At 31.6% G+C, this 25624-nt stretch overlaps 2 protein-coding genes and 1 long non-coding RNA gene across 3 annotated transcripts; 2 read left to right on the top strand and 1 right to left on the bottom strand.

Moving 5' to 3' along the window:
• Positions 1-1697, top strand: LOC115695954 (uncharacterized). Its single transcript, XR_004007590.2, has 4 exons — positions 1-213; positions 830-895; positions 1022-1086; positions 1450-1697. It is a non-coding gene; the product is annotated as an uncharacterized LOC115695954 (long non-coding RNA).
• Positions 1698-15954: 14257 nt separating this feature from the next.
• On the bottom strand, positions 15955-17899 carry LOC115725480 (CBL-interacting serine/threonine-protein kinase 6). The gene has a single exon (XM_030655017.2). It carries the CDS (start codon positions 17375-17377, stop codon positions 16052-16054), a length of 1326 nt encoding a protein of 441 aa, XP_030510877.1. The 5' UTR covers positions 17378-17899; the 3' UTR covers positions 15955-16051.
• Positions 17900-19345: 1446 nt separating this feature from the next.
• LOC115694929 (uncharacterized) lies at positions 19346-20185 on the top strand. The gene is made up of 2 exons (XM_030622030.1): positions 19346-19709; positions 19803-20185. Exons 1-2 carry the CDS (start codon positions 19346-19348, stop codon positions 20183-20185), a joined length of 747 nt encoding a protein of 248 aa, XP_030477890.1.
• Positions 20186-25624: the final 5439 nt, after the last annotated feature.

The raw sequence follows: 25624 nt of genomic DNA, 5'->3' as shown, positions 1-25624 counted from the left end.
AATAGGCTAGTCTAATCTGATTTGTTTGTATATGATATTAGATAATACCATAGAAAAAGATTAATTTTATTAAATTAGAAATTATAAGATAAATCAAACTCTCTTTCTCTTCAACTCTCTTCCTCTCGACATCTTTAGAAAACTAGCAGAAAAATAGGGTTTTTCAACTCTATTTTCGATGTTCTAGCAAGATCATAGTGAATCCAATCCAAGGTAAAATTCTCAAGCTCATTTCTCTTTGGTTTCTTAGGTTGTAAGTTAGGTTTCTATGCATGATTCTTGGAGTTAGGATCCTGTAATTGTAAATGATGTTTGATTTTATATTTAGATGATGTTTTGATGTTATTTGAGCTGTTTTAGGTCTAAATTGAGGATTGTTTTTGTGTTTGAGCAAAGTTTGAACTTTAGAGCTCACACTTTGCTCTTTCATGGTGATTTTTATTTATGGGGTTTTATTCAGTTCTTTTGCATGGTTTATGTTCATTGTGGCCTTATTAGGTGGTCTAGAGGTTTTGGTACAATTTGGGATCGATTTGTGGTGTTTGTGTTATTTTTGGGGATTCCTGTACTGAACCGGTCGACCAGTTCAGTATGACTTGTAGGAACCATAATTCTAGTTCATCCTCAGTTAGACCCCACATAACAGATTTTTCAGTTGGGAACCAGTCTACTAGTTGGGGCATTTTAGGGCACCCTAAATTTTCCCATTTTATGATATTTAGGGTATTGCCATGTTATTCGTCGATAGGAAAACTTTTAGTTTTAATTTTAAGTCCCCAAAAAGTAATTTAGCGAGTCACTCACCTGTTTTACGAATATTGTGACTTAGGGGCCTATAAATCGTCGAGCAGTAGTTCCACTCAGGTTGATCGACACACCTGAATTCGGAAATGAGGTAAGATAAGTATAATGATATGCATATGTAATTACATGTTTAGCGTCCATGTTTAGTTTTGATTTTAAGTTCCCGAAAAGTGATTTAGAGAGTCACTCACCTGTTTTATGAATATTGTGACTTAAGGGCCTATAAATCGCCGAGCAGTAGTTCCACTCAGGTTGACTGACACACCTGAATTCGAAAATGAGGTAAGATTAGTATAATGATATACATATGTGATTACATGTTTATAAAGCCTGTTAGATTACATTGATAGCAGTATCAATATACGTAGAGTTGTATTAGATACCGATAAATGTATGTTTGGCTCAAGTACTGATTGACGCTATCACATCGGTACGACTAGAGTATGAATAGAGTACCGAGTATAGGTTAATATTATGGTCGATAGTACTTTGTATGAACGTTCTTGACTCAGTACCGTGTGGGATGCGGGGATAGGGTTATGGTTAGGTGTATGGGTGCCTAATCGTAATCCAGTTTATATCTATGTTATGATTATGCTTTTCTTACTGAGTCTGTTGGCTCACAGATATTGTTTGTATGTGTAGGTAAGGGCAAAGCTAAGGCTGAGCAGCAGTGAGCTCGAGCGGATGGAGATTGTACATGTCGGAACAGTTAGGCCTGGAGCGTACGATCTTTAGGACAACAGGCTGTATTTTTTATAGTCGCTATGCAATAACTTTTGTATCAAGTATTTTGAATCAGTACTTATTAAAAAAAAAAGTATTTTGAATCAGTTACAAATATTTTAAACTCGACATTCCAATTATATAAAGGTTATTTATTTTTAAATTAATATTAATTAAGTAAACTCATGATTTAAAATACATATTAATTATTCTGAAAATCAATAGAATAGAAGACATATCTGATTCCACTGGATATGAATGAGATAATGGGTATACGGTCTTTCACAAATTACTATTAAGTATTATACATTATAAAATCCATACCAAATAAGATATTTATTAAGCTTATTTAATTAGATCACTTATACTACATACTGAAATTTTTAATTATTTTATTTTTTTTTTCTTCAAAAATACTGTGTAGGTTTTATACTTTATAGTACTGTGTTAAGTTTTCACTGTTATTCTACGGTTATTTTTTAGTTGTTCCACTATTGTTTTAATTGTTCTGTTTTATTGTTTTACGGTTGATTTATAAAAAAAAAAAACAGTATTTTTGTAAAAAAAATTATATAACAGTAAAATTATAAATTTTTGCCAAAAATCAAGTATTTTTATTAAAATTCCAATAAATTATCTTAATTTATACGTCCACATATTAAATTATTTAAAATAACCTCACAGATTTGAGAAAGAAATTAGACAAGTTCAATAATTTGTCCTATAAATATAATATAGTTTATTTAGAGGATTTAATTTTGTGGTTTCATGAGTATAGTCGGTTCAAACTTTTTTTTTATTTATTCAAGCATTTATATATTACAATATGTTTTGTGACTCGAATCCAAGACCTCCAACACTCAGACACCCACCTATAGCCACTTGAGCTAGCCTCAAGTATAGTCGGTTCAAACTAGATGTTAAGTTTTGTGGCTCAGAATTTATTGAACTATATAGCTTTAGAAGACAAAGACCTCAAGGCTCGCCTCATACCATATGTGATCTTTTTCAATTCTATTCTCCATCGTTTTTCCCTATCTTTTTCTCCTTGATATTGTCTAACTAATTCTTTTTGTTTTTCAATATATATGCACTACTTATCCAAACATTATAGAAAATGTCTACAATACACACTCTTTGAAGGCATATTTACATATTTAGCAACAAATATATATATATATATATATATATATATATATTTACATAAATCCCCTACTATTTGTGTATTTATAATTGGTTAAGAATGGGTCTATATTATGCAATGGGTGTGTTGAATACTTAGATTTATATAGGAAAATTTATTATAAAAGTCTCTAAAAAATTGAAGTTTATGTCGAGGCTGTTATAAATATTAATAATTATGTGGATATCCAAATCTTTTATTTATTACCATTAATTGTAATAAACATTCCTCTTTTCTTAGTTTCCCTTTTCTTAGTTTCTTAATATTTCACTCTTGTATTTGTATAAATAGGGGTTCACCCCATTGAAATAAACAACTCAGAAATTCTCATTCACTTTCTCTTTCTCTCTTCATCTTCTTCTTCTTTCTTCTCATCTACTATATTATTTTATATTATTTTATAACACGTTATCAGCACGAGTCTCTGCCCAAGCTTCAAGCATGAGTCTCTGCCCAAGTCCCAATGTAAGTATTTTGTTAAAGTTCTTGAATTGTTTCAAAGTCATGATACACTAAATATATATTTATATATATACTTATCTGACTGAAACAATTTCAAGAATCTTTTGTTTTCTTTTTTCTTTTTTTATCTATATATCTATATATTATATATGTATGTATATGTTTTTATATATTTATTATTGATTTCATATATATATATATATACATATTATGTTCTTATCATTTATAATATTTACAATATATGTGTGTCAATGATATGATAGAAAAAAATCTGTATAAATTATACATATATCCAAACGATTATGTATCATCGATAAAATATTGCATATATCCTGAAGATTATGCATCATCAATAAAATATTGCATATATCCTGTAGATTATGCATCCTCGATAAAATATTGCATATATCCTAATGATTATGCGTCCTCAATTAAATCTTGCATATATCCTGAAGATTATGCAAACGTAATATTCATTATATAGTTGATGGATATATAATGAAAGAGATGAATACATATTTATATATATGTTCTTGTATTCTTTGAGGACAATGACAAGTAATCTAATATCGATATAGATTTTGACAAACATTTCCTGAAGTAAATGTTTTATATTTGTCAAAAAAAAGTGATTGTATTTATGTGAATACAACTAAAGAATCATTAAAAATGATTATTATTGATGCAATTTTATAGTGGGTTTTGAATACCTAAAAAGAATGTTAAGAAAATTGCATTGAAACATCAAAGTATAAGAATAACAATGAGCATGACTAATGTTATTTAAATACATGAGGCATGTATTTATTGTTCATCATTCCCTGCAGAGAATGATACGAATTGAAGTCAACTACTTTTAAAGATTCATTGTATTAGTCATGTTATTATACATTGTTATTACTGGCAATGTTAGAAATTATTGAATCTGACATATATTAAAGATTAAATTTTGCATACATCTTGGAGACTATGCAAAAATTGCATTCATATATTCTTTGAAATATCGTAAAAGAAATTGTTGAATAATTTCTTATATTTTTTATGGATGAACAAGTAATAAATTTTTAAGAAATTTATAATAATGTTCTACTTGTTCAACGTCATTTTCCGAAGTGAATATAATGATTTTAAATAATCAATGACATCATTTACTACTCAAATATTTCCAGAAAAAGTGGAAACAACCAAAAGATGAGATACCACACATAATCAAAGTGCATGAAATCTATGTATCATGTGTAGAATTGAATAATAGTGGTCGCGTACCTGTAGTACGGACACACTTATAATCAAGATAAAAGTATACTTGATTATTTAATAGAATGTGAATTGTACAAACTTATTGTACATTTAGAATATTTAAATATCATTACCTAAAGAGAATGAATAGACATGAAATTCTATTTCAAAGAATATAGATTTCACATATATTGGTAATGCCAGAAGCAAATTAATATATATTTTATTATTTCTTGAAATCAATAGTTTCAAACTATTGTTAGTACAGGATATGTATATATATAGTTACTATATAATTCAGTTTGCATATTCCCAAAAGTGGATATATAATTTACTAATATTTGTTAGTGATCCAATATAATCAAAGTGATAAAGAATCAAAAAATGATTATTTGAAAAGCTTCCTGAAGAAGTCTTACATACAATTGCTACTTTGAGTAGTAAAATATCTTTGTATGTACCTAGATGTATAACTTTTATCTAGTTATGAAAGTGATAATAAATAACTTATTATATGTACTTGTTGTACATTTAAATATATAATATATCAAGTCATGATAATTAGACTGATGAATAGTCTATTAATAAATTAGACGACTTGTTAAAAAGATACCAGGAGTTATATCTATTTGACCATTACAATAACATGATGAAGTTGTCATGTATTTTTTAAATTATACACATCATTGAATTGATGATAGTGATTCTTGAAGAAATATAAAGTTTGATAAACATAATAGTGACTCCTGAAGAGTGTATATGTTTTGGAGAATAATATAATTATATTATTCGTGTATATAAAAATGAAACTTGTAATGATTATGTTGTAATGAATTTACATTACCTTTTGAAAGTTTCATTAAAATACAAATTATAGTGAACTTGAAGTTCATGAATTGAATTATTTTGACATGATCAATCATATGCAATAAATTGTCAAATGATTTGACTAAATTTTGTTGAAAAACCAGAAGATTCTTCTCATTGTTAATTTATAAGGCTCAAAAGAAGAATGTGCATATATTTGCACATAGAAAATATTTCAATTATATTTCTTTAACAATCTTGAGCCATTGTTATATTTTTATTGCATAGTTTCTTATCGATGTGATAAGATTATATGATCATGCATTTACAAAATATGTAAATTTATGTATTTCTAATTATACACGTATGACTCATTCTTAATAATGATAAGGATTGAACTTGAAACTGAAGTTTATTGAACCTGAAGTTCAATGTCATATAGTATATATGAGTTTAAATAAATATTGATTCATTGTGATATATTGAAATCCCTACAGGTATATTAATATTATTAGATATCACAATTTTTTAAAATTCTCTTGATCAGGGGGAGAGAGCAGTTGGGATCGATGATAATTTTTAAAAAATGATCCTTGCACAAAGTATATAAGAACAATATAGTTCAAAATGATATATACCAACCGCAAATCAATATTATTCAAAGTTGAGATAGAATGAGTTGAAAACGCCTGAAGCGTAAATGAACAATGTAGAAATTATTAATAAATGTTCATTTGATTTATCCTGAAGTTGTTAAATCCAGAGGTACTCATGGAGATACCTTAATGTTATAAAGTATTGATGATTAAAATGGTAACCGTGATGAAAACGGTACTTGAAGAGACTCCCAAGAGAAGTTAGACATAACACATTTGATCATAATGGAATCCCTGAAGTGATTCTATATAGGTACCTATAAATGATAAACATATTTGAAAATATGTAATTTAAAGAGATCTCTATAAGTTATGTCAATATGGGAGGAAATTATCATATAATGAAATTTTTGTCGACAATAGATGTTGAATGTTTGCATATGCAATAAACTAACATGAGATAGCAAGGATCATGGTATTAGATTTGTCGAGAATCATCGACACACATTTTGTTTTTGGCCAAAATATTATGACGCAGTCCAGGAAAGTTTACTCACATAAAGTGAAGTAAGACCTGTAGGGTGTGCAAATAAATATTTCTAATGAGAAATTTGCATATATGTATTTGTACATAATGAATTGTTGTACAAAGTTTGCATAGATTGAAGTAAGGCTTAAATATTGAGAAAATATAATCATGATTTGATTATAGCCTGGAATATATTTTATGAGGATTTATAAGCGTCACATAAATGTTGCAACAAAAAGGTTATTTATTTGGAGCTCCTAATATAGTGAGTATTTGAAATAAGCCTTATCTAAAAATTCTAGAAGAATTTAATACATGTCTTAAGTGATATAAATTCTAAGTCGCGCGCACTATATGACAAAGATCTTTGTATGAAATAAAGACATATAAGTAAATTATTGTTTAAAAAATACCTATGGTTGTCTATGCAGTATAAATACGGAAATTATACGTTGTGATAGACTCTTGAAGAGTTTTTGATTAATTGCAAAACAAACTTTTATTTCTTTTGTATATCGAGAAATATTAAATGTATAAAGTTTGTTCATTAGTATTGAAGTCCTGAAGTACTTCATATGTATCAAGAATTATAAATATATGATCTTTTGATATGGAAATTAAGATCATACAACAAGATGGAACAAATATGTGGTCTTGGAGTACCATCATTGTCACAAATGAAAATTTATAGTACCATTAATGTGTTATGTTCATATCTACTTGAAATTTTAAATTTTCGTATGAACAAAGTTGTGTACACACATGAATGATACAATTAGTTGGATAAAGACTAATGTTCCACGGACCCCTCATCTATAATTTAGAAGTCCATACATACTCTGGAAGAGTTATAGAAAATATATGATCAAAGATTGTATATGATGATATTTTGAAAGTGATAACAATAATTTTATGAGATATATTATCACAAAAAGAATTATGGATCATATGTGCATGAGGGGGAGACATATTCATGTTGCACTCTTTTTCCCTTAGCTCAGGTTTTGTCCCACTAGGTTTTCCTGGCAAGGTTTTTAACGAGGCAACTTGCAAATAATTATGAATATGAAATATATATTGTACTCTTTTTCCCTAGCTCAGATTTTGTCCCACTGGGTTTTTCTGGCAAGTTTTTTAACGAGGCAACTATAAATCATGTTAACATACTTGCATTTTATGAAGCAAGTAGAGAATGTGTGGGAGTGAGATCATTGACATAGCATATTCGGGAAACATATGGATTGCACTCTATAAAGAAGTATCAACACAAACAGTTCTCTATGAAGATAATACTGCTTGCATCGCTCAACTAAAAGGAGGGTACATTGAAGGAGATAGAGTCAGAACACATTTCACCAAATTCTTCTTTATACGCTTCAAGAAAATGCATATTGGTGTTCAACATATTCAATCAAGTGTCAATCTTGCAAACTTATTCACAAAGTTATTACCAACATCAACATTTGAGAAGACGGCAGATAAGATTGAAATCCGTCGATTAGAAGATTTCCACAAATGCTTAAATGAGGGGGAGTTAGTTTACACTATACTCTTTTTCCTTTGATCAAGTTTTCAGCAAGATTTTTAATAAGGCAGTTATTATGGACATCCAAGGGGGAGTGTTATAAATATTAATAATTATGTGGATGTCCAAATCTTTTATTTATTACCATTAATTGTAATAAACATTCCTCTTTTCTTAGTTTCCCTTTTATTAGTTTCTTAATATTTCACTCTTGTATTTGTATAAATAGGGGTTCACCCCATTGAAATAAACAACTCAGAAATTCTCATTCACTTTCTCTTTCTCTCTTCATCTTCTTCTTCTTTCTTCTCATCTACTATATTATTTTATATTATTTTATAACAGAGGCAGGTTAGTCCTTAAATTTTAAAAAAAGCGACAATAATTCTGAATTTACATTTTTTTTTTTATAAATCTGTTAATTCAAAATTTAATTGATATGTTAATTTATTTATAACTACGACGTGTTGCAGCATTTTTGGTCCACTTAATAATTTTAAATTAAAAAATAACTAAAAAAATACATTTTAAAATTAATTTTTTTTCTATTTTTTTTTTTTTTCGTTTTTTCTACATCATCTTCCTCTTTCAGCCACATCCCACCTCTCTCTTTACTTATTTTTTTTTTTTCTCAAATTCAATCTTCACATGTAGAGATGGAAATTTATACCGCGGGGATGGGTAACCGCAGGGACCCGCCCCTAATGGGGTGGGGATTCCCCATCTTGGTGGTTAATGGAGCGGTGGTGGGGGACAATTTCAATACCCGAAGCGGGGATGGGGCGAGGGCGGGGATAATACTATCCGCACCATATCCGACCCCGATATAGATATATATAATTTTTTTTGTTTTTTTTTTCAAACTTTGACACATATTTAGTTTTTATTTTCTATTAGGTTATGCTTTTTTTAAGTAGGTTTATTTTTTATCTTCTATGAATTATGAATGCATAATAAATATTTGTGAGAATATTGGTTTAACTTATTTTTTTCAATTATTTTAAATTAATTTTTTTTTTCATTTTACCTTAATGGATACCCGATGGGTTCCCCATAACCGATGGGTATTCCCCTACCCCGAATCCGTTGGTTATTAGACGGGGATGGGGCGGGGATGGGGGTATAAATAGGTAGCGGGGATGGGGGCGGGGATTGCATTCCCCGTACATTAACCGACCAATTTCCATCTCTATTCACATGGCTATGGAAGAAGTGTGGAAATACATTAAATCTTTAAGCACTAACTCCCTACCCCTAAGTCCCAAATCTCTCTCTCTCTCTCTCTCTTGGCTGGGATGGTTTTCCGCCACCAACAAAGTCTCGCCGTTGAAAATGGAAGCCACCATAGGACTCCCCGTCGTTCTCTGGAGTCAAGACCACCACGGCCTTCGTCAGGTTTCAAACCACGAGCTCTGAGTTTCCTGAAGCTCAGCTTTGTTGTTCGATCATCGTTAAGAGCTGTGGGCATAGAAACTTTTGGATCCAATCTAGTTGTGTTTGAGAGCCATTGAGTGGAATGAATTTTAAAAATGTGATTTACTTGCAAAGATCTTTCAGACCTCATCAATGGTTTTCGCAAGCTTCGTCATTGACGGTAGACGGTCACTGTGTGCGGTTAAACTCCAATGAACTCAGGGAAAGAGGTATGCCTAGGGATGGGGATGGGTGCGGGTGGGGGTCAATGTGTAGCTATAGGAAGAAGATGAAGTAAGGGTGGTGTGGTTGGAGGAAGAAGATGAACTGTGGATAATGTGGCTAGAGGAAGAAGATGAAGTGTGGGTGGGTGGTGTGGCTATGGAGAAAAAAAAAAGAGAAAAAATGATTTAAAAATATACTGTTATTCCGTATTTTAATATTCCCAGTTTAATTATTTAACTAAAATGTTTAATTAAATGCAAAATAATGAAACTGGTACTGAAAATAGTTTTTCTGTAGTTACAGAATACAACTCTGTAACTCCAGAAGAAACTAGAAAAACAAACAGTGCAAAAAAGTAAAAACACACAAGGTTTTTGTACGTGGTTTCAACAATCCTTTCAGATTGTTACTAGTCCACGGGGCCACGCCCAGAGATAAGATTCATTAGATTGGTATCAAAAATACAAAGTAATTGACTTATGCATAAATAGACTCCCTCTTATTGTATGCCGCAAGCTTGATGCATTCCACATACTAACTGAATCTTGATAAAACTCCAAGAGCTCGAAATCCTTTCGATCACCTTGAAGAGTGCTTGAATCCTCCCGATTCAAGACTTAAAAAGCAATCTCCCGAAAGCTTTGTAAACCTTCTCCCAAAGGTTGAATGCTTGAATCCTCCCGATGCAAGACTTGAAAAGCAATCTCCCGAAAGCTTTGAAAAACCTTCTCCCGAAGATTGTGTGCTTGAATCCTCCCGATGCAAGACTTGAAAAGTAATCTCCCGAAAGCTTTGAAAAACCTTATCCCGAAGGTTGCACTGTTGTTCTTCTTCGATGTAAACTTGAATACAAACTCAAGACAATACACACTACAAATAAACAGAGTAAGAGTCGAACAGCTCTTCTCTACAAAACAAAGATACTCTTTCCTTAAGATATGTATACAATTTTAAGTGTATGAAAGAGATACAAAACCTAGCTGCTATAAGGTGTATTTATAATGAATATACATCTTATTGACAGCTTACACACGGTCTGAACAAGACCCCAGCCCACTGGAAACTTCCCTAACATAATTCTTCAATCAGCCCAAGAATTTCTATTTTTGTACCTACAGAAACATAGGCAGTAAGTACAACTTTCCTTTTATAGAAAAGGAAAGTTTAGCTCCGGTTTTCTCTTCAAGAAATCTGATCTAAGAAAATGGGAAACTCACACAAGATCAGAATAAACAGCTGGTTAGATAAGAATAAATGTGTAATCAAAACTTACAATTTTTACCTCAATTTCCAGAAATAGGAAAGCTAGACAACTTTCCTTCCAAGTTTAGATACACACAATATGGTAACCAAATTAAACACTCCAGTCGAAACATACAATAAATAATAAAATATTTTTGTCAATTAAATATGCCAAAAATGGAATTAATAATCTCTCCATTTGGCACTTTGATTGACAAAACATTTTATTATGAGAAAACTTGCATCAAGTGTTAGAAACCAAAGCAAATAGCTTTTTAAAGATAAAAGAATATAGAAAATACTCCCCTTGCATGAAAGCACTCTAACACATAAAACAAAGAACTTTTTTTGGACGGAAAAGCTTACAAACCGATACAAAGCCACTTTTTAAACGGAAAAGTGCACAAACCACAAACAACCAACTCCCCCTAAAACAAAGGTCCAGAGTTGTGACACATAATCCAAAAAATTAATACTACTCCCCCTTTTTGCCTATCAAGGAGCCAAAGATAACAAAAAATTGAACAACGTCATAATAACACAGAAAGTACCAATCAACACTTAAGAGAAAAAATAATGCTAAGAAAATAGTGAAACATAACAAGAAAAATAACAAGAATTTTTAAGAAAGCTCAATTGACAATGTCGGTCACACATATTTTTTATAATTTTTATTTTTTAAACAACAAAAAAAAATAATCTTGATATTTTTGCAACAAAAAATACACAATGTTCGCTTGTCCTTGTCCCTGATGAAAAAATCAAACTCATAAGAATAGTCAGAAATTATTTTATCAAGCTAATGAACTAGTGGAATGAGATCATATCGGTTACGCAGAAAAAAAAATTGACTCAATCACCAAGAATATTAAAGGCAAATCGAACAGTATGTAACAGCTTTATAACACTATTTTCGAGGATATGAAAATTTTACCACAAACTGTGTCAAGCATAAGTGTGTGAAAGTGTAAGCAGGGAACATTGTCCAATTTGTCAAAAAGACTTTTTCTGATAGATTGTAACCATAGGAGACGATGTCACACTACCTCAATGGTAGCCCTTTTCAATGGTAGCGTATCTTCTACATAACTCCCAATTACATAGTTCCAACTTACTCAGAGACGGTTTTCACACATTGAGATAGGTAGCTCTATTCATCCAATGGAGCTTGAACACACAGTTTTTAAACATTATTATTTGAAAATGGTAGCTTACATAACACTATTTGATGAACATGAATATTCTTGGGAGGAGTGAATAATTTTCTTGAACAAATTTGTATGACACCATAACACCAAAAACATTAGCAATAAAATAATGACAGTAATTCTTATAAGGTTGAGATTTTCTTCTAGGACAAAGACAAAGACAAGACATTATGAACCCTAAGTTAACTCAAATATCAAGGATCATGAAGAACAGAAACATTAAGCAGTACAAATCCCTAAGGATTTCCTTAGAGAGATAAACTAGACCGAGTCAAGAGTTTTAGTAAAAATATCTGCTATTTGCTTTCTTGTTGCAACATATTCTAAGACAAGTGCTATACATGTTTCAAAAAATCTTGTTAAACACTCTCGCACAAAGTACGTAGACATCCGTCATCACTTTATTAGAGAGCTTGTGAAAAATAAAGCACTTGTCTTAGAATATGTTACAACTAGCAAGCAAATAGTAAATATTTTTAAGTGTATGAAAGAGATACAAAACCTAGCTGCTATAAGGTGTATTTATAATGAATACATCTTATTTACAACTTACGCACGGTCTAAACAAGACCCCAGTCCATTGGAAACTTCCCTAACATAATTCTTCAATCAGCCCAGGAATTTCCATTTCTGTACCTACAAAATCGTGGGCAGTAAGTACAACTTTCTTTTTATAGAAAAGGAAAGTTTAGCTCTGGTTTTCTCTTCAAGAAATCTGATCTAAGAAAATGGGAAACTCACACAAGATCAGAATAAACAGCTGGTTAGATAAGAATAAATGTGTAATCAAAACTTACCATTTTTACTTCAATTTCTATAAATAGGAAAGCTAGACAAATTTCCTTCCAAGTTTAGATACACACAATATGGTAACCAAAGTAAACACTCTAGCCGAAATATACAATAAATAATAAAATATTTTTGTCAATTAAATATGCCAAAAATAGAATTAACATATACATTTTTTAATTTAAAATATTTTAATTAAAATTATTATTTAGACCAATAATATTTCAACACGTGGTAATTTTGAAAAAATAAACAGATTAGTTAAATTTAGGACTAGCAAATTTACAAAAAAAACGCGACCTTAAGGATTATTGATGTTATTTTTGGAGGTTGGGACTAATTTGATCAACTTGAACTTTTTGAGGATTTTTACCGCAAATTTCCCATTTATATAAGACCATTGCTATTGAGCACCAATGATGCCTAACACCTTTTATAGGATGCCTTATGATTAGTTAGTGATATTCCCTAAAAGTTATTTTCTTAAGTTATATGAGACTCGATACTTAGTTACATCAATAGTGTTATGACACTGAAGTAGGCACTAGTGATGCCTTTTAGAATTATTGATGAGGAATAGTACTCGTGACGAGGGATGGTTCTAGATCCCAACTAATCCGGACCAAACTATTTGAGATCGGGCCAAATGAACTCGGTGTGAATGGATTGGTCAAGCCAGACTGTTTATAATTTTTTAATTTGGTCATAATTTTAGAATTATCGGTAGCAGTTCAAATCAGATAAATCCGTATAATTTTTTTACATATACTTAATATATATTTTTTACATGAAATATTGACATTTAGAAAAACTTTAAGTAGAATATTGATATTGATTTAGAAATATTATAGCAAATAACCCAAAATTATAGAACTATGTTAGTAAAAATTCTCATTTCAAATTTTATAAAGAAATGTCTATTTTAGACTATTTCTTATTTATATTGTCTTTTACCACACACACAAAAAAAAAATTATAAGCAAATTACTCAAAGATTATGATATATCTATATTAGTTTTGTTAATTTTTTTTTTTATTTGAAAGTTATGTCGACTTTTTTAATTTTTTGTGAGTTGTTGTGGGTTGGTATATAGATTTTGTTGTACAATACATTATTATTTTGTTGTATGGTATATTATTATTCTTATTAGATGATATTTATTTTTTATTTTTCTATGTATAATAGTGATATATAATTTTGTTAACATAATACAAATATTTTAATACATGTATTTAATTTTATTGGCATGATACATATATTTAATTATTATTTTTATATATTTTAATTGTATTATATATTATTTATTTTAAATAATATCTAATTAGTTTTTATTTATTATATACAATGATGGTACATAATTTTTTTTTGTCATAGTATATATATTTTAATTATGAAATATAATTTGGTTAGTATATTATACATATATATTTTTATTATTATTATTGTTAGTATATATATTGGTAGATGGTATATGTATTTTTTGTTATACGGTATATTATGTTTTTAAAATAATATTTAAGTTCTATTTTCTATTGTACTATTGTTGACATGATATATAATTTTATTAACATCCTATATATTTTTATTTTTATTTGTTGTTATTATATATATTTTTATTGTAAGGTATATATTTTTTGTTATGTGGTATATAAGTTTTGTTGTATACAATGTATATTATATCATTATATTTTAGATCTTGCATGTTTAGTTTTTATTTTATTATATATAAAGAAGATATATAATTTTATTAATGATATATATAATTTTTATAAATAATATTATATTATTTTATTTTATTTTTGTTTAGGTATGTATGTTTTTTTTGTATGGTTTATGATTATTTTGCCTATAGTATATAATTTATTTAAGATAATATTTAGTTTTTACTTTATTATATATAATTTTTTTTGATATGTATACATATTTCAAAAGTGGTATATATAATTTTGTTAGCTAAAATATATATTTTTCAAGTATTAATTTAGTATTGTTATAATTTTTTTGTGGTATATAATTTATTATTACAATATATTAATTTTTAGTGATGGAATATATTAAATGATGTTGTATATATTTAATGATTTTTTTTTTATTTTTATTATAATATAATAATATAATTTAATTCAATTATTATATATATTTTTAAAAAATAATATATAATAAATATATTTTATAATTTTTATTAAGTAATATATTATATTTAGTCTTTTTTTTTTAATTTTTATAAAAAAAGAACATTTACTTAATTTCTAAATTTAAGATTATTTTACATCATAACCCTCTAAAATTAGAATGATTGGTAGGTCAAGGAAAAAGTTAAAAAGAAAGTCTTTTTTTTTTCTTATAATTATTATTATTTATGATGGTGATGTCAAAGGACAATAATTCAGCATAAAGCCAAAGATGATAACGATTTGAATCTTTGTGGTGTAAAGTTACTTAGCTAGCTTTCCCAAGAAAATAACACACCATGTAAACCTATGAACTCACAACTTAACCCTACCCTCCTTTTTCACCCTATCATAAAAAAAATCATCCATCCATCAATTCAATTCCCCTTTACAAATTTTAAAAGCTAGTCACAATGTTTTGAGACGAAAAACATTGGAAAAAGGAAATCAAATAGACTTTTGATATATGATAATGTAATACAACTCCCAATTCCAAAAAGAAGTTTAGATGAGCAATTTTCAATCAACATGTCAAGTGAGACTTCTTTTTCTTTTTTAAGATATTAATTTAAAGGATAAATTAACACCAAATTTTCATAGTATAGTGGGATAAGAACACTCAAGTCTCAAGGGTCAATATTGGTACCTACACAAAGATGAAATGTATGCATCTGATATCATAGATATTTTTTCCTCTTTCTTCAATAAACTATTGTTCAATAAAGTAACACCCCCACAAAGCAACTAATTAAAGTTGAAACAAAGCAAAAAAAGATTTGCCTTTATTCAGATAATTTATTTATTTAATATATGAAAGGTGATAAGAGTTCTTATATTGAAAACTATACTAAAAGTACAACAACAAATATTTCAACAAACACAAGTGATTAACATCAAATATTGATCAATGAATCAACAGTGAAAGGATCTCAAGTTATTTGGTTGATTCAAAACGACAACACATCCAAACACAATCAAATAAAAACGACAAGTAAATAGAGAGAGAAACAAAGATCACAAAAACACACACAAGATTTGGACCAATTTATCAAATTTCATTTCCTAAAATTCAGAGACAATAATGAAACAAATATGAATTTTTCAACTTGGGGATTTCTGGCCGGAAAACAATCAAATGACCGGAGAATTTTCAGCCGCCGGCGAGGTCCAAACGATGTCCTTTAAAGCCGGCCGAAGCTCCTTACTACAGAACTGATTGTACTCAAGTGTATCACCATTGTCTTTCTTCACCTCCACCACCAGAAAAGATGGCGTAACGGCGAAGATCTCGGCGGCTATGGACAGCTTCCCTTTCCGGCCACTCTGCTGACCCTGCAACCTCACTCTAGAATCGCTCTTTTTCACATTAAACTTCACGGCCTTAGCTAAATCCTCCAGCTTCGATATCACACTGCTCGCCGGCCTAGTCGTCGCGAATCTCAGCTCCTCTTTCTCCTCCCTCTTCTTCTCCTCAAACAACGGAGATAAATCAAAACCCTCCGATAAAGATATGATGTGAAAAGCGTTAAGGGTCTCCGGTTGCAACTTCGTCTTCTCAAAGTAGCTCTCGTCGTACTGTTTCTCCTTCTCCATCTCCTCTTCCTCCTTGGTCCGTACAGATCTGGGCACAGATTTTTTGAACCAGGAAGAGTCCATGATCTTCGCTATGGTGATTCGGGTACTCGGGTTCGGGTCAAGAAGCTTGGTGACTAAACGGCGAGCTTCCGAAGAGAACCACGGCGGACATTTGAAATCTCCTCTGTAGATTTTTCTGTACATGGCCACAAGATTATCGTCCTGGAATGGAAGAAATCCAGCGAGGAGGACATAGAGGATGACACCACAAGACCAGAGATCAGCTTTGGCGCCGTCGTAACCCTTTTTTCCGATGACTTCGGGCGCCACGTAAGCAGGGGTTCCGCACGTGGTGTGGAGCAAACCGTCCTGTTTCAGGTGCTCGGAGAAAGCACTGAGACCAAAGTCGGTGACTTTAAGGTTGCCACCTTCGTCGAGAAGAAGATTTTCGGGCTTAAGGTCACGGTGGTAGACACCTCTGCTATGGCAGAAATCTATGGCGGAGATTAGTTGTTGAAAGTAGAGTCTGGCCACATCTTCTTTAAGCCGACCTTTAGCAATCTTAGCAAAGAGTTCTCCACCTCTGACTAACTCCATAGCAAAGTAAATCTTCGACTTACTAGCCATAACTTCATGTAGCTCAACAATATTTGGGTGCTTCACCATTTTCATAACAGAGATCTCTCTCTTAACTTGTTCCATCATTCCAACTTTAATAACCTTCTCCTTCCCCACCACCTTCATCGCCACACTCTTCCCGTTCTTCAAGTTCCGAGCATGGTAAACCTTAGCAAAGGTTCCATGACCCAGAAGTCGACCGAGGTCGTATTTCCCATTAAGCAAAGTCGAGTTCCCATCTTTACAACCACCATTTTCCACCATTTTTTTTCTTTTAAACAATACTAAAAACTCAATACAGACACTTAAGAAACAAAATAACAAACAGCTGGTATATTAAAACTACAGAGACAGAGATATATCTACAGAGTTAGCCGAATTTCGATAAAGAGAAATCGAAACCGACCCAGAAAACAAGAGCAGAAAGGGTTGAGTAATATGAATAGATCACCCGTCTTCAACGTGCTTCCGGTGGCAATTTCTGCCGCCGATGCACTTCTTCGAACGCCCAAAAGAAATCTCAGTACTCCTCAACAAAGCTCCTCTCATCTCTCTGCATTCCCTAAAAAAGGACTTCTCCGCCGGATATCAAGAGATGGAAAAAGCCCTGATAAGCTTTTTTTTTCCTCTTCCTTTCGAATCTCTCTTATCAAAAACCGAAGAACCCTTCCCGGCGACGAGAAGAGGCGGCGGTTTTTTTTTTTTTTTTTTTTGCTGTTTTTGTTTTTCTCTTTTTTTTCTTCTGAACTCTAACAAAGCTTAAGGTTATATAGACCATTCTACTGAAACTCAAATTACCATTCTGTCCTCTGACCAAAACTTCGCTCATAGTGTACACGTGGCGGATTCTCCCGCGGTCCTAGTTTTGATTAAGTTTGTATGATTTTTGAATCTTCGGGTTTCAAGTATTTTCGCCACGTTTGTGGGTCCCGTCGATTCTGGTGATTGATCGTCACCGTCAAACTTTCTCTCGTGGTATGATTTTACTATCTTGCCCTTGCTGACGTGTATGTAGGGTTTTTAATAGTCGTTCGGGCCCAATGTTCTGGTGTGGTGTGTGTCGTTTTGTTTATGACTCAAAAGTAAACAGAGTTAATTATTGAAACGAGGGTAAAATAGTAAATAAAGAGTAAACATGAAGATTGAATATCTCTAGCAAGTAGTGAAGAGAGAGCGATAGGAATATTCTCTTGTTGGTACTTGGGAAGTTGGGATAGATTCACGTGTTGGAGAGTGTAGGATAAAAAGTTGGAGGAGTGTGAGGTTTCCCGTCTAGAATCATGACACGTGTCACTATCTTGAAACGGACCCACAACTTCTTTCCTTCTTAGTAGTGCGGTTAGTGATAAGTCAGCTTTGAATCAGCTAGGACCTCATTCAGGTGCACTGGGTCCCACCTAACCTTACATGGTAATTCACACCTTTTTTTGTAGCTGAATATGGTAATTCTGATTCACACAATTGAGCTGTAAAAACCATCACTCCTCTCCTTTTTTACTCACACAATTATTGTTTTTTATTTTATGTATTTAAGAAAGAAATATTTTGAGTAATTTGGGCATGTAACTCGCAATTATTATTTTTTTTTTTTGAATGGAAAGTTTAATTTCTTGCATTAATATTAATATTTAAATTGTAATTTTAAATTTTTTTTTAAGTATTTAGATATTAAATGTTAAGTAAATTATTACATGTAATTCTTAATTGATGGAAGTCATTAATTTTTTATTTTTTTTAAAAAAAAAATTAGTTTAAATATACCGTAAATAACATTTGAATAATGATTTAATATACTTATAGAGTTCTATAAATATAAATTAAGCCAAAAATTAAATTTAAGTATTTATTTACAATCTAGAGTTAAACATAGATATTCATACCTTAAAATACTCAAATATTTTTCTAAATCAAATATAAAAGTCCTTAAATGGGTATAATTTAAATGTTATTTTTAATAATATTAATGTATGACAATGTTTATCATATTTTGTTAAGAAAAAAAAATGACAATATTTATCATATTTATTATAAATTTTCATTTCGACCATTTTAGTAAATTTATTGTAAATTATTTTGAATTATTTAAAAATTTATAACTAATCTTAAAAAATTATTATAATTAAAAGCTCTCGTAAATGCTAAAATAGAAAGTAGAGTATAGCGAAAAACAAAAATAGAAATTATATCTATTTATTCTTTGTGGTGAAGGCTTCTCTAATTTGTTGTGTAACTATGAACAAAGTGGCTTACTTATGGTGTGCTCGAGGCGCACCGGTAATCTCTTATATGCTCTTTGTTGACAACAGCTACATTTACTGTAAGGCAACTGAGGAAGAAGCGTACAATGTGAAAGAACTGTTGCATACTTATGCGGTGGTTTCAGTGCAAAGAATCAACTTCTCTAAGTCTTCCATGTTTTTCAGCAATAATACTGGAAGTGCGGTGAGGGATTCCATTTGTGTTATGTTGGAAATTTATGAGGGTGATAAAAATGGCTATTACCTGGGTCTTCCGTGTTCGGTGGGGAGAAATAAGAATGCTATCTTTGGTTTTCTCAAGGATAAGCTTCGAAAGAGAATTCAAGGGTGGGAAGGGCGTATTTTATCTCGTGCGGGAAATGAGGTTTTGCTGAAATTTATTACTTAAGCCTTGCCGAATTATGCTATGAATGTTTTTCTCTTGCCTTCAGACACGTGCAAGGAGTTAAAGCGACTTATGGCTAAGTTTTGGTGGCAATCAGATTCGAGTAGTGGTAAAGGTATTCATTGGATGAGCTGGGAGCGGTTGTGTCGCCATAAACATGTAGGGGGATTGGGTTTCCAAAGTTTGAGAGACTTTAATTTGGCTCTTTTGGGGAAGCAATATTGGCGTTTATTGGTTAATGATGATTCTTTAGTTAGTAGGCTTTATAAAGCAAAATATTATGCTAGTGGTAATCTGTCATCTGCTGAATTGGGAGACAATTCTAGTTTTATATGGCGTAGCATTCTTGAAGCTAAAGATCTAATCCATGCCTGTGCTCAAAGAACTATTGCTAATGGGGAAAATGTCTCCATTCTTAATGATCCTTGACTTCCTCATAACTCTAACAGCTATCTTGTCTCACGGCACCCTGCTCTTGTGAATAAGTCGGTTAGCTGCCTCTTTCAAGTCGATACTCGCATTTGGGATGAGGATGTTGTGTGAGATTTGTTTATTTCCTATGATCAGGATCTTATTATGTCCATTCAGCTTAGTGATTCGGTCGCTAATGATGGTTGGAGTTGGAGACTTGAGACTTGTGAGAATTATTCGGTTAAAAGTGCCTATAAATTCTTGCAAGAATCCAAGGGTGCTTGGTCCTGAGATGCCAATACTGATTTTTGGAAGCAGCTTTAGTCATTAAAAATTTCCTAAGGTCAGTAATTTTATATGGCGAGCTACTTCGGGCGTGCTTCCAACTTGCTTTCAACTTTAAAAGTGTCACGTTCCCGTCAGTGCAGAATGCCCTTTGTGCAATTTTAGTACATAAACTATTCGACATGCGTTGGTTGAATGTTCGTTTGCGAAAATTGCTTGGAATCGCAGCATGGTGGACGTCGGGGATGGGACTGCTGTTAGAAAAATTAATAATGAACCCAAGATCTATTTGTATATAACATAGAACACAATAGTAATATATAATAATTAGGTATGTGTACCTGATTGATCTACCTGATTGATCCATAGCAATTATCTCTGTTTGATCCACAGCAGTTACTCCACTTTGATAGTGCAATACTATCAACTAAGTCTTCCTCCCTAGATCTCTAAATCAAAAGCAGTTTTATTTATCTGATTATCAAAAGGTATACAATTGTGATGAGACAATATGTATTTATAGAGTTAGGGAGGGGACTTAGCTACAAAACCCTAGTTGGGCTGGGCCTGCTCATCAAAGGCTTCAGTCAACTAGAAAAGCCCACACTTCTGCTTCACCTAGACTTTACACACAGATGCTAAGCCCATTAACAATTGATCACCAACAACATGGGCTAACACAGCAAAGAACTATCCAATCAACCCAAGTTTTAATAAAACCAATAAAACTTAATGTAAGCCCAAATAAAAAGTCTAACATTCTCCCACTTGGGCTACATTAATTTTAATACATATATATTATATATCAAAATAATTTTATTTTAAAACGACTCATGGGTTGAACAACAAGAAAACATTTGTGGCCACTTTAAAAAATGATAGTTCTCTGATAGCATCTCAACATACCGGTCCAATTTAACCTTTGATAATGAACTATGACAATCATATTGTTTTTAACTCAACAAAAGACATTCATAATCACAAATACCAAAGTATTAAATCGACATGGTCAATAAGTCTAGTAGTGTGGTAAGGAATTATGTTCAACATGTGATCAATTTAAAATAACATAATATCCTTATCAGTCCTCAATTTCACTGATACCGTGATGCTTAATAAATAAGCCAGTGAAATTAAACATACACAACTTAATAAATAAGTCAGTGTCACTAAATTTGCTTAAGAATTAAGCCAACAAAATATCATTGTCATTTAGTAAATATACTTAAAATACAATGATCACAACAAGATATGAACTACATGCTTTCAATTCAATTATTCTCGAGAATATAACAAAGCCTAACTGAAAGCATAAACATCCAATAATCAAAAAGTATTGGCCCACAAAGTAGTTCATAACATTAACAAGTAAATTACATATAAATGTAATCTCAAAAGATAAAGCAAGAAACTCCCACTAATCCAAAGGAGCAAAAGATTATAAAATCCCCATATCAAAAACATGTTTATCAAACAATATGGCACTTAATCCTTTGGTTAGAGGATCTGCTAACAACAACTTGGTCTTTCAATATTCTATCACAATGTCTCCTTTCTTGACCAAGTCTCTAATAGTGAGATACTTTATTTCCATATGTTTAGAAGCACTACTAATCTCATTATTCTTTGAAAGAAAACAACAATATTATTATCACAATAGATTAGTATAGGAGAGGAAATAGGATCAACTAGTCGTATCTCTAAAATCAAATTCTTTAACCATAAAGCTTGCAAAGATGTCCCATAACATGCAACAAATTTAACATACATAGTAGATGATACGATTAAAGTCTATTTAACACTTTTTCAAGAAATAGCAGCACCAACAAAAGTGAAAATATAGCCAGAAGTTGACTTTAAATCATCTACATAACCACCAAAATCTGAATAACCAACAACTTAAAGATTGTTGACATGCTTATACACAAGCATAAAACTCTTTGTTCTTTGCAAATATCTCAAAAACTTTCTTGGCTGCAACCCAATGATCATGGTCAGGATCAGATAAATATCTCCCAAGAACATCGACCATGAAAGCAATGTCAAGGTCTAATGCAAACCTAAGCATACATCAAACTCCCTACTACACTTGCATATGGGATATTCTTCATTGCTTCTCTTTCCAAGTCGTTCTTAGGACATTGCTGCTTAGTGAACTTGTCCCCTTTCAGAATAGGAACAGAACCGGCTTTACACAAATTCATGTTGAACCTTTTGAGCACACGATTAATGTAAGCTTCTTGAGCTAAGCTAAGAAATTTTTAATTCTTGTCACGATGGATCGCAATCCCCAAAACATAGGATGCCTCTCCAAGATCTTTCATATCAAAATTGGAAGACAGAAATTTTTTGGTCTCATTTAGTAATGACAAATCACTGCTGGCAAGTAAAATGTCGTCTACATAAAGAACAAGAAAAATATGATGACTCCCACTGATCTTCATATAAATACACTAGTCAAACTTGTTCTCGATGAAACCCAACAGTGTCACAACCTTATTAAACTTCAAGTACCACTGGTGAGATGCCTGTTTGAGACTATAAATGGATCATTTCAATTTGCAAACCAAATTGTCATTTCCATTTTCCTCGAAGCCTTCAGGTTGAGACATATAGACTTGCTCACTCAATTCTCCATTTAGAACAATAGTTTTAACAATCATTTGGTGTAACTCTAAATCAAAATGCGCAACTAAATCCATAATAATTCTGAATGAATCTTTAGTGGAAACAAGTGAGAAAGTTTCAGTGTAATCAATACCTTCTCTTTGAGTAAAGCCTTTAGCCACTAAACACGCTTTAAACCTTTCAATCTGTCTATTTTTATCCCTTTTAGTTCTTAAAAAATTCATTTGCAACCTATTGGTTTAAAACCATCAGGTAATAGAACTAACTTCCACATATACATTATGTTTGTCCATGAACTTAATCTCATCATCCATAGCTTCTATCCATTTTGAAGAATGTGGACAATTGGGTGCTTCACTATAAGTAAGAGGTTCCACAAAATGACCAAGATCACATTCACCTTCTCCAAGGTAAATAGATTTATCATCACACCTTATTGACATCTTATGTCTTTGAGATCTCCATATAGGAGGTACTTCTGGAATAACCTCTATTTATTGACCATCATTTTGAATGACATATTCCACAATTAGATTTCTCTGATAACAAGACCCTCATCAACAACAAAACCTTCTTCAATAATAGGTTCCTCATCAATAATAGGACCCTCGTCATCTTGGATAGTAGGAGCAATATATTCATCAGCAATGGGAGCGTTATCAACTAGAGTAAGAATAAGACTGCTATTATTATCATCTCTTGAAAAAGACATAGGAATAAAAATTCCTTTAGATGACTCCCCCATTTCAAGAGATGGTGAATGAATATTTTCAGCAACATCAAAATTTAGCAGTCTGAGATTCAACAATTCGCGTACCACGAGTAGGACAGGAAAAGCGATAGCCTTTTGAGCGCATTGGATAACTAATGAAATAACAACGATTTATTCTCGGATCTAACTTTTGCAAATTAGGATCATAAATCTTTACTTCAGCTGGACAACCCCATACACGAAGATGATTCAGACTAGGCTTCCGCCCAGTCCACAACTCAAAAGGGGTCTTGGGAACAGATTTACTGGGAACATGATTTAAAATATAAGTTGCAGTCATAAGTGCTTCACCCCATAAAAACTCTGGAAGATTTGTTCTACTCATCATGCTTCTCACTAATTCATGAGAGTGCGGTTTCTCCTTTCAACAACGCCATTTTTCTCAGTGAACCTGACATATTGTATTGAGAAACTACACAATTTTCTGGAAAATATTCAGCAAAAGGCCTCATGTGTTGTTTAGATTCTATATAACAACCAGAATATTCTCCTCCGCGATCAAAATGAACAAATTTTATGACTCTTCCCAATGATTTCTCAAGAACATTTCGAAAGATTTTGACTTTATTAAAAGCGTTGGATTGTCTCTGATCAGGTAGGTGAGGCCATAAGAAGAAAAAACATCGATAAAAGTTATAAAATACTTGTTGCTGCACAACGTGTTGGAATAAGGTTTACTGATGTTAGTGTGGATAATCTCTTATAAAGAGTGACTATAGTGAGCAGTCTGCTTTCTTATTTTAGTCAATTTTTCACCAGTACAATCAGCACAAGTATCACAACCAGAAACATCAACAGGAGAAAGAATTTTAGCTAGAAGTAATCGATCAATTCTTTCTTTAGAAATATGACCCGATTTATCGTGCCAGAATAATAAGGATGTTATCTTAATATAAGATTTCTTATCCACAATATTCACAATATTGAAAAAGGAAGCTACGGAAGTCAATGATAATTTGAAAAGAATATCAGAGTAAAAACAGTTTCCAATTATTCGGAGTCAAACATAATGTCAACACTATAATTGGCTAAACGAAAAGAAAATCATTGGTTCACTATAAGCGGAAGCGAAACTGAATTACTTTAAAAGTAGGAATCAAGTAATTACTGTTCAAAACAATCTGAACACTAAACTGTAATTCAAGAATAAGTGTGCCAACATAAATAACGTCCACTCCAATATAAGTGTCCACTGTAAGCATTGACTCCCTCTCACTTGGCTTCTTGAAATCCCTTAGCCTCTGGTTGTTGTTGTTTCTCTTCATATTTTCTTTATCCTTTGTTGGGCTTGAGTTGAGAAACAAAGTGAGAAGACTCATTCTTTTCATTTTGTTAGCTTGCTTGTTTCAGCTACACACTGAGAAATTAGATCACTAAAACTCCATGTTTTATTATAAGTGTTGTAGGCTGTCTTGATAAGACTGAAAGAGGCAGGAAGTGCATGAAGAGCTCGATGAATAATGAAAGAGTCAGGAAGAGGAATATTATGATCTTTCAACTTGGACTAAACATTCACCAATTTCAGAATAAAATCTCGCACTCCTTTTATTTTTCATACTTAATGGTTGCCATTTCATCCATAAGATGTCCAGCTTTAGCGATGTCACTAGTGTGAAATAGTTTTTCTAGTACTTTGAAAAACTCATTAGTATTTGAGGTGTTTGGCAAACCATCAAAAGATGTTCAGGAATTAAACGGTTCATAGCAATGAAACTAAGATGATTTGAATTTTTCCAATGTGCATGAAGAATTTTTGGGCAACAATTCTGATA

The sequence above is a fragment of the Cannabis sativa genome, chromosome 6 (genome assembly GCF_029168945.1).
Source record: "Cannabis sativa cultivar Pink pepper isolate KNU-18-1 chromosome 6, ASM2916894v1, whole genome shotgun sequence".
Lineage (NCBI taxonomy): Eukaryota > Viridiplantae > Streptophyta > Magnoliopsida > Rosales > Cannabaceae > Cannabis > Cannabis sativa.
This window is presented reverse-complemented; position numbering and strand designations above follow the sequence as displayed.

Excerpts from the sequence above, each read along its gene's own strand:
- LOC115725480 (XM_030655017.2), bottom strand. The coding sequence starts at position 17,377 with ATGGTGGAAAATGGTGGTTGTAAAGATGGGAACTCGACTTTGCTTAAT.
- LOC115694929 (XM_030622030.1), top strand. The coding sequence starts at position 19,346 with ATGAACAAAGTGGCTTACTTATGGTGTGCTCGAGGCGCACCGGTAATC. Across the intron at positions 19,710-19,802 it reads AATTCAAGGGTGGGAAGGGC|ACACGTGCAAGGAGTTAAAG; the intron begins GTATTTTATCTC and ends TCTTGCCTTCAG.